This window comes from Mesoplodon densirostris, chromosome 1 (assembly GCF_025265405.1).
Source record: "Mesoplodon densirostris isolate mMesDen1 chromosome 1, mMesDen1 primary haplotype, whole genome shotgun sequence".
Lineage (NCBI taxonomy): Eukaryota > Metazoa > Chordata > Mammalia > Artiodactyla > Ziphiidae > Mesoplodon > Mesoplodon densirostris.
Genome location: NC_082661.1, coordinates 215,411,744 through 215,427,577, shown reverse-complemented (window position 1 = coordinate 215,427,577; position 15,834 = coordinate 215,411,744). Strand labels below are relative to the sequence as shown.

The 15,834-nt window shown below is 36.1% G+C and overlaps 1 protein-coding gene across 2 annotated transcripts in view; it reads right to left on the bottom strand.

The window, feature by feature from the left end:
* GRID2 (glutamate ionotropic receptor delta type subunit 2) overlaps positions 1–15,834 on the bottom strand; it is a 1,351,788-nt gene that overhangs the window by 482,633 nt on the left and 853,321 nt on the right. For both annotated transcript variants that reach the window (XM_060094744.1, XM_060094753.1), the window contains one exon: positions 6,917–7,036. In XM_060094744.1, the coding sequence (XP_059950727.1) occupies positions 6,917–7,036 (120 nt within the window). The remainder of the gene's footprint in view (positions 1–6,916; positions 7,037–15,834) is intronic.

Sequence of the window (15,834 nt, the reverse complement as noted above, 5' to 3'; positions counted from 1 at the left end):
TACTCTTGGAGAAAGTTTAAGGATATAGAAAACCTTGATGATTTCAAAATTTGGCTTATCTAATTTATCTTCAAGGATACACAGTGTCTAACACCTTGAATACAGCATCTACTGAATGAATCACCACCTTACATCAAAGTAAAACAACATGTAAAAAATATCAAAGCAAGAAAAACCTTTGTTTTATCAGCATCAGTGAAAATTAAATAATCCTTTTCATATTCTCACCAAATAAAAAAAAAAATGAAATCTCCACTCATACAATGCCAAGAGAGCTGAGACTAGTCCAAAATCTGGGACTTGGTCAATCTCACATTCAAATCCTATACAGAAATAACCTTGCTTAGCTTATGAGAGCTGACAGTACCCCTGCTCAAGGTGATAAGGCTGCAGGCATTGTATACACTTAGCCACTGGCAGCAGAATAAACACTGACAACTTGACAGTTCATCAATTGGAAAGCCATTCACTCTTTTTGAGACATATAGATACTGGGAATGGAAACTTAATTTTAGACACAGGTCAGGTAAATCTATACTGTAATTATTTGTATGGCAAAGCTTTCCCTTGATAAGTATCTTTGAAGATATTATACATGTATTACTGTCCATGTGAAGGAACTGCTCCATTTATAAATGGAGCTAGCAATCTACAAACTAATTCATAATACTCTTAAAGTTACTTGAGAGCTAGATGTGAAGCTTTATAAATTCAGTAATTCATTAAAATTGCAGTTTGATAGAAAAATATTTGAGTTATAAAAACAAATAAATATTTAAAAATTAACAATGCTTAATATTTTTTTTGAGTGTCAACAATGTAAAAGGCACTGTAAATATTTATGGTCTCTTTCACATAACATTTATATAATGTCAGTGCACTGGAATGTTTCAATACAATTTGGGAATCAGAGTATAGAAACATAAACAAATGATTACAGGAGTTCTTTAATATTATTTAAGAATAAAGTAGGCATAATTTGAAGTAAATGATTCATTTTAACTGAATGGCAATGATAACACATTACAGACTTTGAATTCAGAGCGAGGCAAAGCAACTACACTGATCTTGGAACTACACTAAACTTAGAAGGCTAAATGAAGCCCGCTTCTTCCACCCTTAAAATTATGAATTTTTCATTGTCTAGAAGCCATCCACCCTTCCAATCATGAATTTACACATCTCTCTCTTCAAACACAGCTTCCTGGCTCTGAAGCTCCCTCACTTAATCCAAGCAATATCAGTTTCTTCACACTTGCTGAGGGCTCTATCCTCTTAAGCCACGCTTTCTCCCTGTTGTTGAGACTCCTCCTGCCTTCAGTAGCATAAATATCCAAGGGAGACTTCATGCTTCACCACCTCAGCCACTCTTCTGACAATATCTTTACCCTCACTGCCTCATTGTACTGCTATCAGAAACAATAAAACAAAACAAAACAAAAGCAGTCTAATGAAATCCCAATCCCAATCCTACATTAACGCAAATTCATTCTGTCCACTGAATGCTGCTGGATAAAAAAATTAGAAAGCCATGTAGACTAGTGCTACAATGAATTTCTGGTCTCTAACTTCATATGAGCCAACAGACCTGCCTGGCAATTCTTCCATGTTCCCTAATTTCCTCTCTCTGGTTTGCATCAGCAGCTCTTTCAAAACTTATTCATTGGCTATAAACTTCCAACCTCATTATCTCTAACGTTTTCTGCTATACTTTCTCTCCTAGCAGATAATCTCACCTCCCATTTGTCCAAGAAAAGATAACATGTTTCTTAACAATTTCCTTAACTTCTTGACAGCACACGTGAAAAGTTGCTTGCACTCACACCATTCTCTCCTTTCTTCTTCCCCCATCCCTCAGGAAAATGATGTCCTTGGTGCCTAAGATTAAGTACTCCACCTAATTCTGGATCCAACTGTCTCTCTTTCTCTTGGACTTCTATCAGTGATCACCTGTCTTTCCTTTATCTTCTTTCTCTTATTCCCTGCTGGCTTGATCTGCAAGCATTCAAGCATACTCATCTCTCTTACATTCTGAAAATTATCCCCCTCCATTTCACAAAGTCATTTAGTGACCACTCTCATAGCCAAACAGGTTAATATGGTATTTACCCTTACTTCCTCTACTCATCACCTTCCTTTTTACTTTTCAATTTGTTACAATTTAACAAGCATTACTGCTCCACTGAGATTTTCCTCATAAATAGCAATTATTTGCAATATTTTTTGAGGCACTAGGCACAGCTCTGGACCCGTCACATTACTAAATCATTTAGGTTATACCTACCTCTGAATTTAGTAACATGCCCTATGTCCCTTGGTTTTAAGCAATGCAACAGGAATTTGATCAGTCTGATGTTAGTAGCCACATTCCTAACCCAACTGCTCTACTGTCTCTCCTCAGTTACTAATGAATCCTGAGTTCTTAAATTCAAAGGACTGTCTTTAGTCTTTATATTACTGCTATTCTGCTACATTGCTAATCCCCCTCTATTTCTTGAAACACTTTCCTCTCAGCTTCTATTAGTATAGGACTACAATGATCATCCTTGTATATACCTACTTATTGAATTGGGAAAAGTATTTTGGTAAAATACGGTAGTACTAGAATCACAAGGCTTTAGGAAAAGTAATAATAACCTTACATGGGGTAGTTTACACAAAAGATATTGGAAGAAAGAAGAAACCTGATGCAAAATGATTACACATAAACTTAGGGATAATAATAGGGAGTAGGGAGGAAGGAAAAGACATAAAGTTTTTGTAAGGAATTAAGTAATATTCATATAAAGACCTTTTACTTGTATCTGCATAGGTTCTACTGCAAATGAAATCATTTCTGTATGTATAACTTAGTGTGTACAAAAGTCTTTTTTTTCAACATAGGTAATGTTTTATACTAATCTTGATTTCACAATTATAATGAGGTCTAAAAATGTTTTCTGATATCTTCGACAAGTAATTAAGTGACAAAAACTCCAAAGAAAGATACATTACTTTCTGCTAAAAAATCATGAAAATTTCATTTTCTGAACCTTCAGTTATATTTATACTAAACTTATTTTATGATTCTAGTTTAATTATTTTGTTTCCACCTGACTCTAGATAAATGTAACTCATTTCTTATTACTAAATAAATAAATTTGAAGGCAGAGAATTGGCTCTAAGACAGATTTTCGCCAAGAGTTTTGAAATTCTCTATGACTTAATGGTAATCTTTGATGCTCTCTAAGTCCTTCCAGATTCATGAATTTAGCTCTAACACCAGATACTTAGCATTAGTTGTTCACTCACCATAAATCCTATGTTGATAACCACAGGTTTTGCCATCATAAACCTGCTACACCCATGCACATTAGAGTGAGGTCCACACTGAGACACTCAATAACGAAAATGTCGAAATATAAAAACAAAGACAAATCTTAAACTCAGCCAGAGAGGTAAGAGAAGATGACTGGCAGTGAGACAGGCAGCAGAGTTATCAACCACAACACTGAAGCCAGAACCAGTACAGTGATATCATGAACGTGCTGAAAAAATAAGACTAGTACTTTGAAATTCTGTGTCTAGGGAAAATATGTTTAAAAGAAGATGAAATAAAGACACGTTCAGGTAAATAAACACTGAGAAATATGGCCACAAGAAAACCATCAAAAGAGGAAAATTTAAAAGCTATACTTCAGGCAGAAGAAAAGCAATTCTAGATACAGATGCAGGAAGGAAAAACAAGCAAAGAAAGTAGAAAATATGTGGGTACATATGAATATATGTTTATTGAACAAAATAGTAAGGGCAAGACTTTTTGGAATAAAAAAAGGTAACATTAAAAACATGAAGAATAATAATCTATTATGTGAGAGGTAGATACATTAAGTAAATGGAGTTAAAATGTTGTAAGTATGTTTGTTATCTGAGAGGAGGATGATGATACTGATTAACTTTAGATGTTGATAAATAAAGTATGCATGTTGTAAATTCTAGAGGAACTATTAAATAAATAAAAACAGAGTATATAACTTGCAAATTAGTAGAGGAGGAAAGAGGAAATTTTAAAAAATGTATTAACAATCCAAAAGAAGGCAAGAAAGGACAAAAAAGGAACCTACACTAGGCAAGTCAGATAGAATGTACAAAATGGTAGAATGTACAAGATGGTAGACTTAACTCTAAATGTATTACTAAATATATTTCATCTAAATACATGTAATGCTCTTGTTTCTAGGCATAAATAGTCAAACAGGTATCATATAATCAATTATATAGTTTTTTTAAGAGTTATGTGTGGAACAAAAGGATACAGGAAAAGTTAAAAGTAAAGGATAGTAAAAAGAAATGTCATCCAAATATTAATGGAAGGGAGATTGCTTTAGCTCTATTCATAGCAGACAAAGATATTATTTACGGAAGAAAGCATTATCAGAAGTAGAAGACTTATAATAATAATTTAAGAGCGTTATTTATAAAGAAAACTTCAGAAATAAAAATAAGTTCAGATCTTGAAATGTTTCAGATATTTAAAAGGATATTATTAGCAGTTTTATGCCAATACATACAGAAAAGAAAAAAACTTTAAAACTTTATAAAAACAAAGTTTCTTGGCTTTACAAGAAGAATTAGAAAATATGACTTTTGTTTTTATTTACTATGAAAAACTAGAATCAGTAATAAAAAATATTCCCACAAAGAAAATTCTAGTCCAAGTTGGCTTCATAAGGTCATCTACCAAACACTCAAGGAAGAAATTCTTCCAATTTTACATAACTCATAGAGTATAGAAAAAGAGGAAATGCTCTCCACCACATTTCATGAGGCCAACATAATCTTAGTATCAAAATCCAACAGAGGAAAAGTTCAGGTAACCTTAATCATGAACATTAATGTAAAAACCTTAAGCAAAGTGGTAGCAAATCAAAAAAAATTATGTAAATATGAACATAATTATAATTTTATATAAGTATAAAAATTAGGTTTATCCTAGGAATACATGAAGTTTCCTATATCTGATCAAAGTTAATAAAAAAGAAACAGGAAAACATTATAATTAGTAGTGTAATACTGACATCTTTTTCTCTGATATCGATAATAATCCAGGGATGCTTATTACTATTACTTTCATTCAACATTGTCCTAGAGGCCTTAGTTGGTACACTAAGCAAGTAGAAATAAAAGGTGTAAAAATTAGAAAAGAAGAGATGAAATCATTAATCACAGATGATATGCAGAGAACTCACCAGAATTTACAGATAAATTATCAGAATTAAAGAGTGGAGCTGCTTCCACGCTGCACCCTGGGGCAGGTTTGGGTGATGAAGAAGGGTAACCAGATTAGTATGAAAAAGGAGGAGACCTGCAAGATGGTGGAGGATTAAGATGTGGAGATCACCTTCCTCCCCACAAATACAGCAAGAATACTTCTACTTGTGAAATAGATTTGAGATTATCTAGTAAAGTTCAGTGTATGTTTTCTTGTATTGCAGCAATTCTACTCCTGGATACAAATCCTACAGAAATACATGCACAAGTATAAGAGAATATCTCTAAGATATATGTCTAAGAATATTCATAATATCATTGCTTATGATAGCCTAAAAGCAGAAACAGATCACAGCAAGTTATGACACATTTATACATAAAAAATGATACAGCAATATAAATGATTAAACAACAACTTCATGTAACAAGAATGCATAACACAAACACAATGAGGAATATAAAAAGCAAGAAGAATATATACTATATTGTGTCCATTGATAAATTGAAATATCAGAAAAACAAATATTTAATGATGCACACTTAGGTGATAAAATTATACTAAAATCTAAACAAATTTATATTATAAAATTCAGACTAACAGTGATACTACTGAGAAGGGAAGTCAGGGATGTCAACAAGAAGTATAATGGGGGTTTTAGGATGCTTGATATGTTCTACTTCTTTACCATAGTAGTGGGTGTTTCCTTTACAATAATTCACTAAACTATCCTTGTGCTTTATGTAGTTTTCTATATGTTTGCTATGTTTCACTATAAAACAATTAAAAACACATTAAGATAGTTTCAACTTCTCTAGCATAAATTTACCAAGAGGTTTTTATTGCTCATTAGAATAACTCTAAATTTCAATTTGTATAAACTTTTCTGCATCCTACACCTCAGCACTGGAAAGAAACATCTACTGAAGACCTTACTTTCAATGCAGCCAACTTTATACAGTTACAAATTTATAGCTATGAACTCTGTATGCACACTCAATTAACTTAGGTTTTTTCCTACCCAAAATATATAAAAATGGCAAATCAGAACTGTAGAAAAGTCATTTCTCCAGGGTTTTTACATTTCTCCTTAAGAAAGTTATTGGCCCAGTATTTCATGAAACATCCTTTACTGGCACTCAACTTCTTACATGTGATCTGTAGTATAAAACAAGAGTCCATTTCCCGCCAACCATTTTTTTTTTCTACTTATTACACGGCATAGATGCTGAAATACTGTAATGTCACATTTTATAGTAAACTTTCCCTCTTAATATATAAAATTTATCAAAGCTCTTATTCTGATTTTGTGCATGTTACAAGCTATGCATTGCATAGCTTGCATTGCATAAGTAGCTATGCATTGCATAAATATTAAATTCACTACTTTATAAAAATTAGTATTATAATGAATGGAAGATTATGCTAGTTCCCTAGGCAATGATCAGTTTAATTTTTTCCCTTTATTCTAAGGCACAGATAGAATTTATTGATTAATACTTCTGATAAGTATGTAAGGTCATCTAAATGCCTAATTCTTCCCCCTCTTCTCTCTCAAACTACAATATAGACTTTAATGCATACCGTGATTGTATTGCATGGAGAACAATCAAACAAAACCATATTACTATAGGAAAAAAGCATATTTATCAGTGTGTCTGGTCTTACTTTGCGAACACCTCGGCCAAGCTCTTCTCCATAGTTGGTTCCAAGAATTTCAAAGTGGACATTGGGATTGCCTCCATTTTCTCCAAATTCTAGCTCTCCAGTCAATCCACTAACTCCACCCTAAAGGAGAGAAAAGATACTGATGTAAGATTTTTGAAGATGTAAAATAATAATAATAGGAAGTTCTAGGAACACAATTTTCATCTATAAAATAAATATGTTTTAAAGCATGCAATTATTAACAGGATATTTTTAATAGATACATAGCATTAATAGGAGTACAATTGAAAGTAGCCTTGAGTATCACTTAATCCAATCCCATCCACTCTAGAGAAAATGAAATTTTGACGCAAAGAAGCAAATTGTACTCAAAATGCCATGTATGAGTTGAAACTAAATTCTAGGCTAGGATTTTTGCCTACATATGTTGTGACATGCATGGATCTATTAGTCAAAAAACAAGATACTTCCAGAGAGCACAGAATGTACTCTGGAAACAAGTTTTGACAATACTCTTTCTCTAGCACAATTCCCTTCTAATTTAATCTAAAATTATGTCTGGAAATCTTAAAAGCAATAGTTTTTAACTTACTGGAGGTTTGTTTTTCCTCCTTTAAATATCTTTTTCAAATTAAAAAATCTAAATTAGTCTTGAAGTCTGTTTTTGATCTTAAATAGTAGTTCTAGCTGTTGTGATTCCTTGGGAATTTCCAAGCTTCATCTTTCATTCAACATGACAGATGTTCATTTCCCCAACAGATGGCAATATAGGTAATACTTCTCTCTTTCTTGTTTACCATTCTTTTCTCAGTTTAGTTTATCAGCCTTCACATTATTTAGGATTTTACAAATGAAAATAACATTGTGAGTCACGCTCTACTAAAGTATTTCTAACTTAGAATTTTGGCATGATAATCACATATATTTGGACAAATTACCTCAGTTTGTAAATTGCTTCAATTCACCTCTGTGATGTTGATACTTAAATATATCTCATTTGACATAACCTGTAACTCAACCTCTAGTCTTTTTTGGCAGGTATTATGCTGTCTGTTGTATCTCCTACTTCATCTGTCTTACAGCCCATCACAAGACACTGAGTTCATAACAGTCATTCAAACAAATTAGTCCTTATTCATTGATGTCAATATTTAATCTATTTCATTTTTGCAACAGTAATAATCAACAAAACTGATCCTCCACTGTTATTTTCTAATAAGATAGCTTCTCGTTTATTATCCAGTTTTATTAATAAAAATATATTGAATTTGAAATATCTGTGCTCTTCTCATATGTGATTTAACAGTCAATAGCATGGATTTTGAAGTCAGACTTCCTGGATTTGATCAATGGCATCAGAATCTACTAGCTGTACAAACCTGGCTAAGTCATTTAATTTCTCTATGCCCCAATTTTACATCTGTTAAATGTCAAAAATAGTAGTATCTACCCCAGAAAATAATTATGTCTTATAATACAAGTAAATATAGAAGAGTGTTTGATAAATTATGAGAGCTTAATTACTGTCACCATCATCATCATCATCATCTCCATGATTATTTCATTCTTTAATTTTGGAAGGTTTCTAGTTCTACTAGAAATTATAGGCATGCTTCTTGGTTTTTTTGTTTTTTGTTTTAAACTAAAGTTTACAAGGGTTGCAAAATTTCATTATATGCTTGAATATTTACAGGTTTTGGAAAATGTTTTTGTAAATTTGACTCAATTATATTGCATTGATTAGTATTTGGGGAGAAAAAGAGTTATTAAAGCAGCTGGTCTAGGATCTATTCCCCCATTTTATGATATGTATGTGTGTGTGTGTGTGCATGTGTGTGTGTATGTGGTAGAGGGAGCAGCCCAGGGGGAGAAAAAAAAAAGGAGGTAAATGAGTCTAATGCCCTTGTCAACTGGAATCCCAGGTAAAGAGATTAGTAATGTCTACTAGGAAGAAGAGTCTTATCTATAAAAGCCCTTAGCAGTTTGTCCCAGCCTAAAGAATTATTATTATTAGTTGTTACCTGGAGTAGTAAACAAACTCTGAATCTATGGATTAATGGTTTATGGCTCCCTGGAAAATGTCCTGAAGCTTTACACATTCTAGGGCAAAAATGGAGATATTTCATAATGTAAATGCTCTCTCTGTCTTGTAGGTAAGCCTACAAAATCTTTTTTGGAGACAGAATGTGCATGTATGTCCAATGTGGGAAGAAAGGGCTTGCGGGGGTGGGGGAGCATACAGAATTTCCAATAATCTCTTTCTCCTTTGTGCTTCTTAATTACCTGTGTCTGATATGGGTGAACTATCCCATTCTTGTACATGAATCTGATCCTGAATGTTCACTCAGTACTAATATCTCAAGGAACCCAATTTTCACTTAAGATTTTAAAGACTGGGTTAAGTACAGTGGATCTTATTATCATAAATATGTCTAAATGGCAAATTCTGTAGGAGTTTGACAAATATAGCTTATATTACTACACATAGTTCAAACTACTGGTATTAAGAAATCCTTTTAGAAGCACTCTTCTTGTCCTCAAAATCACACATTTGCCTCAGTAATATCTCCAATTATATCAGAATCTTACATTTTTGACTTAGTACTTTATTTCTAGGAAAAAGAGGAAAGATATTGTGTATCAGTATGACTGCTACATTGCAAAAATGCTATACTCCTGAAAATTTTAAACTTAACCACTAGACTGCCTGGCACTGTATTATTATTATTGTTCCCCATCAATACTCATATGGTCACCCTGGGCCAGTGTCTTTTGTTTGGCTTATATCTGGTACCGAGCAACTCAGTCCACTTAATCTACATTGCACATGATTAAAAAAACCCATAAATCAGGGAACCTGCATTTAGTTTACTGTGGCTCCACTTATTTTTCCACCTTTTTGAATTCATAATTTATCTTCTTTATGCTGTATTTTCTCTATTTTCAAGGTGTTAGTACTATTTCTTATTTTTTAACATCTTTATCAGAGTATAATTGCTTTACAGTGTTGTGTTAGCTGCTGCTGTATAACAAGGTGAATCACCTACACGTATACATATATCCCCATATCCCCTCCCTCTTGCATCTGCCTCCCACCCTCCCTATCCCACCCCTCTAGGTGGTCACAAAGCACCGAGCTGACCTCCCTGTTCTATGCGGTTGCTTCCCACTACCTATTTACATTTGGTAGTGTATACATGTCCATGCCACTCTCTCAGCAATGTGAGGTGATACCTCATTGTAGTTTTGATTTGCATTTCTATAATGATTAGTGATGATGAGCATCCTTTCGTGTGTTTGTTGGCAATATGTGTATCTTCTTTGAAGAAATGACACTTTCGGTCTTCTGCCCATTTTTGGACTGGGTTGTTTGTTTTTTTGATATTGAGCTGCATGAGCTGCTTGTAAATTTTGGAGATTAATCCTTTGTCAGTTGCTTCATTTGCAAATATTTTCTCCCATTCTGAAGGTTGCCATTTCATCTTGTTTATGGTTTCCTTTGCTGTGCAAAAGCTTTTAAGTTTCATTAGGTCCCATTTGTGTTTGTTTTTATTTCCCTTTCTCTAGGAGGTGGGTCAAAAAAGATCTTCCTGTGATTTATGTCACAGAGTGTTCTGCCTATGTTTTCCTCTAAGAGTTTTAGAGTGTTGGGCCTTACATTTAGGTCTTTAATCCATTTTGAGTTTAATTTTGTGTATGGTGTTAAGGAGTGTTCTAATTTCATTCTTTTACATGTAGCTGTCCAGTTTTCCTAGCACCACTTATTGAAGAGGCTGTCTTTTCTCCATTGTATATTCTTGCCTCCTTTATCAAAAATAAGGTGACCATATGTGCCTGGGTTTATCTCTGGGCTTTCTATCCTGTTCCATTGATCTATATTTCTGTTTTTGTGCCAGTACCATACTGTCTTGATTACTGTAGCTTTGTAGTATAGCCAGAGGTCAGGGAGCCTGATTCTTCCAGCTCTGTTTTTCTTACTCAAGATTGCTTTTGCTATTCGGGGTCTTTTGTGTTTCCACACAAATTGTGAAATTTTTTGTTCTAGTTCTGTGAAAAATGCCATTGGTAGTTTGATAGGGGTTGCACTGAATCTGTAGATTGCTTTGGGTTATATAGTCATTTTCACAATGTTGATTCTTCCAATCCAAGAACAGGGTATATTTCTCTATCTCTTTGTATCATCTTTAATTTCTTTCATCAGTATCTTATAGTTTCCTGCATACAGATCTTTTGCCTCCTTAGGTAGGTTTATTCCTAGGTATTTTATTCTTTTTGTTGCAATGGTAAATGGGAGTGTTTCCTTACTTGCTATTTCAGATTTTTCATCATTATTGTAGAGGAAGGCAAGACATTTCTGTGCATCAATTTTGTATCCTCCTACTTTATCAAATTCATTGATTAGCTCTAGTAGTTTTCTGGTAGCATCTTTATGCTGCTAGATTCTCTATGTATAGTATAATGTCATCGGCAAACAGTGACAGTTTTACTTCTTTTCCGACTTGGATTCTTTTATTTCTTTTTCTTCTCTGATTGCTGTGGCTAAAACTTCAAAAACTATGTTGAATAATAGTGGTGAGAGTGGCAACCTTGTCTTGTTCCTGATTTTAGAGGAAAAGGTTTCAGTTTTTCACCATTGAGAATGATGTTGGCTGTGGGTTTGTCATAAACGGACTTTATTATGTTGAGGTAAGTTCCCTCTATGCCTACTTTCTGGAGGGTTTTTATCATAAACTGGTGTTGAATTTTTTCAAAACTTCTGCATCTATTGAGATGATCATATGCTTTTTATTCTTCAATTTGTTAATATGGTGTATTACATTGATTGCTTTGAGTATATTGAAGAATCCTTGCATTCCTGGGATAAAACCCACTAGATCATGGTGTATGATCCTTTTAGTGTACTGTTTGATTCTGTTTGCTAGTATTTTGTTGAGGATTTTTCCATCCATGCTTAACAGTGATATTGGTCTGTAGTTTTGTTTTTTGTGACATCTTTGTCTGGTTTCAGTATCAGGGTGATGGTGGCCTTGTAGAATGAGCTTGGGAGTGTTCCTCCCCTGCTCTATTTTGGAAGAGCTTGAGAAGGATAGCTGTTAGCTCTTCTCTAAATGTTGACAGAATTTGCCTGTGAAGCCATCTGGTCCTGGGCTTTTGTTTGTTGCAATATTTTTAATCAGTTTCAATTTCAGGGCTCATGATTGGTCTGTTCATATTTTCTATTTCTTCCTGATTCAGTCTCAGAAGGTTGTGCTTTTCTAAGAATTTGTCATTTCTTCCAGGTTGTCCATTTTATTGGCATTTAGTTGCTTGTAGTAATCTCTCATCCTTTTTATTTCTGCAGTGTCAGTTGTTACTTCTTTTTCATTTCTAATTCTATTGATTTGAGTCTTCTCCCTTTTTTTCTTGATGAGTCTGGCTAATGGTTTATCAATTTTGTTTATCTTCTCAAAGAACCAGCTTTTAGTTTTATTGATCTTTGCTACTGTTTCCTTCATTTCTCTGTCATTTATTTCTGATCTGCTCTTATGATTTGTTTCCTTCTGCTAACTTTGGGGGTTTTTTGCTCTTCTTTCTCTAACTGCTTTCGATGTAAAGTTAGGTTGTTTTTCTGAGATGTTTCTTGAGGTAGGATTGTATTCCTATATACTTCCCTATTAGAACTGCTTTTGTTGCATCCTATAGGGTTTGGGTTGTTGTGCTTTCATTGTTATGTGTTTCTAGGTAATTTTTTATTTCCTATTTGACTTCCTCAGTGATCTCTTGGTTATTAAGTAGTGTATTATTTAGCCTCCACGTGTTTGTATTTTTTACAGATTTTTTCCTGTAATTGATATCTAGTCTCATAGTGTTGTGGTTGGAAAAGATACTTGATACGATTTCAATTTTCTTAAATTTACCAGCACTTGATTTGTGACCCAAGATATGATCTATCCTGGAGAATGTTCCATGAGCACTTGAGAAGAAAGTGTATTCTCTTGTTTTTGGATGGAATGTCCTATAAATATCGATTAAGTCCATCTTGTTTAATGTATCATTTAAAGCTTGTGTTTCCTTATTTATTTTCATTTGGATTTCATTCTGGTGGATGAGGCTGGATCTTGTCATCCTGGTGGGCAGGACCGCATCTGGTGGTGTGTTTTGGGGTGCCTGTGACCTTATTATGATTTTAGGCAGCCTCTCCGCTAATGGGTGGGTTTTTTTTTCCTGTCTTGCTAGTTGTTTGGCACAGGGTGTCCAGCACTGTAGATTGCTGGTCGTTGAGTGGACCTGGGTCTTAGCATTGAGATGGAGATCTCTGGGAGAACTTTCATCATTTGATATTATGTGAAGCCAGGAGGTCTGTGGTGGACCAATGTTCAGAACTCGGCTCTCCTACCTCAGAGGCACAGGCCTCACACACGGCTGGAGCACCCAGACCCTGTCAGAGACACGGTTCAGAATAAAAAGGAGAAAAAAAGAAAGAAAAATAAAATAAAATAAAATAAAGTTATTAAAATAAAAAATAACTATAAAAAAATTAAAAAGTAGTAAAAAAAAGAAAAAGACAAGAAAAAAAGAAAGAGCACAACCAAACCATAAAACGAATCCACCAATGATAACAAGCATTAAAAACTATACTAGGGGCTTCACTGATGTCACAGTGGTTGAGAGTCTGCCTGCCGATGCAGGGGACACAGGTTCGTGCCCCAGTCTGGGAAGATCCCACATGCCGCAGAGCAGCTGGGCCCGTGAGCCATGGCCACTAAGCCTGTGCGTCCGGAGCCTGCGTGTCCGGAGCCTGTGCTCCGCAACAGAAGAGGCCACAACAGCGAGGGGCCTGTGTACCGCCAAAACAAACAAACAAACAAACAAAAAACTATACACAAAAAAATAATAAAGAAAGAAAGAAAGAAACAGATCCGTAGGACAAATGGTAAAAGCAAAGCTACACAGAGAAAATCACACAAAGAAGCATACACATACACTCACAAAAAGAGAAAGAGGAAAAAATATATATATATATCGTTGTTCCCACAGTCCACCTCCTCAATTTGGGCTGATTCGTTGTCTATTCAGGTAGTCCACAGATACAGGGTACATCACGTTGTGTGTGGAGCTTTAATCTGCTGCTCCTGAGGCTGCTAGGAGAGATTTCCCTTTCTCTTCTTTGTTCGCACAGCTGTCGGGGCTCAGCTTTGGATTTGGCCCCGCCTCTGCGTGTAGGTCTCCTGAGAGCATCTGTTCTCTGCTCAGACAGGACGGGGTTAAAGGAGCCGCTCATTCGGGGGCTCTGGCTCACTCAGGTCGGGGGGAGGGAGGGGTACGTATGCGGGGCAAGCCTGCGTGGCAGAGGCCGGCATGATGTTGCACCAGCCTGAGGCACGCCGTGCGTTCTCCCGGGGAAGTTGTCCCTGGATCACGGGACCACACAGGCTGTGTGGCAGGCCGCCCAGGCTCCTGGGAGGGGCAGTGTGGATAGTGACCTGTGCTCGCACACAGGCTTCCTGGTGGCGGCAGCAGCAGCCTTAGCGTCTCATGCCCGTCTCTGGAGTCCGCGCTTTTAGCCGCAGCTCGCGCCCGTCTCTGGAGCTCCTTTAAGCGGCGCTCTTAATCCCCTCTCCTCGCTCACCAGGAAACAAAGAGGGAAGAAAAAGTCTCTTGCCTCTTCGGCAGCTCCAGACTTTTTCCCGGACTCCCTCCTGCCTAGCCGTGGTGCCCTAACCCCTTCAGGCTGTGTTCACGCCGCCAACCCCAGTCCTCTCCCTGCGCTCCGACCGAAGCCCGAGCCTCAGCTCCCAGCCCCGCCCGCCCCGGCCGAGCAGACAAGCCTCTCGGGCTGGTGAGTGCCGGTCGGCACCGATCCTCTGTGCGGGAATCTCTCCACTTTGCCCTCCGCACCCCTGTGGCTGCGCTCTCCTCCGCTACTCCGAAGCTTTCCCCCTCTGCCACCCACAGTCTCCGCCCGCGAAGGGGCTTCTAGTGTGTGAAAACCTTTCCTCCTTCACGGCTCCCTCCCACTGGCGCAGGTCCCGTCCCTATTCTTTTGTCTCTGTTTATTCTTTTTTCTTTTGCCCTACCCAGGTACGTGGGGAGTTTCTTGCCTTTTGGGAGGTCTGAGGTCTTCTGCCAGCGTTCAGTAGGTGTTCTGTAGGAGCTGTTCCACGTGTAGATGTATTTCTGATATATTTGTGGGGAGGAAGGTGATCTCTGCATGTTACTCTTCCGCCATCTTGAAGGTCTCCCCCTATGCTGTATTCTTAATGAGCTGTTAGCCTGTGTAATTAGTAAAACCTGCTCTCACGTGGATATAAAGGGTGCTTGAGAGGTCAGTATTTCAAGCAAATAAACCCTTTAACTGTAGCCCCTTCTTATATGACTCAGACTTAACCTCTCTGATATTCGCTTGCCTAAAAATATTCCCATGTGTTTGAGCTTTTTTTAAAGTTTCATCTATCCTCAGCTCAACACTGAAATCAGAGCCTTGGTAAAAATGTGTGCTGGCCAGGTGGTGATAAGCAGTCATTATCTTTGTGCATGCATAGTTGCAGTTTTTTAAAAAATCTCTTGATACAACTGATGTGACATTGATAATATGAATAACACATATAGTTTTTAAATGTCCATTAAACTGACAGTAATAATTGCCTCCAGAGTAAACCTTTTGAAAAATACCATGTAAATTGGTTTGGATTTCATCCTATACACTCTGTATAGAAATACCAGTGGGTATCAAATATGAAAAGAAGAAGAGAAGAAAAAAAGAGTAGATCAAAGGTCAGGAATAATTTACCACTGGATAATCAGTTCCTGAAAAGGCAGAAGTTTGATGTTCCTTTATGGATAGGATAAGTTGGAAAAAAGAAGAAAGACAATTTCCTAAGTATTTGTTTCACTCTCTTTACGAGGCAGAAGGATTTATCCCTATATTTGAAACTGCA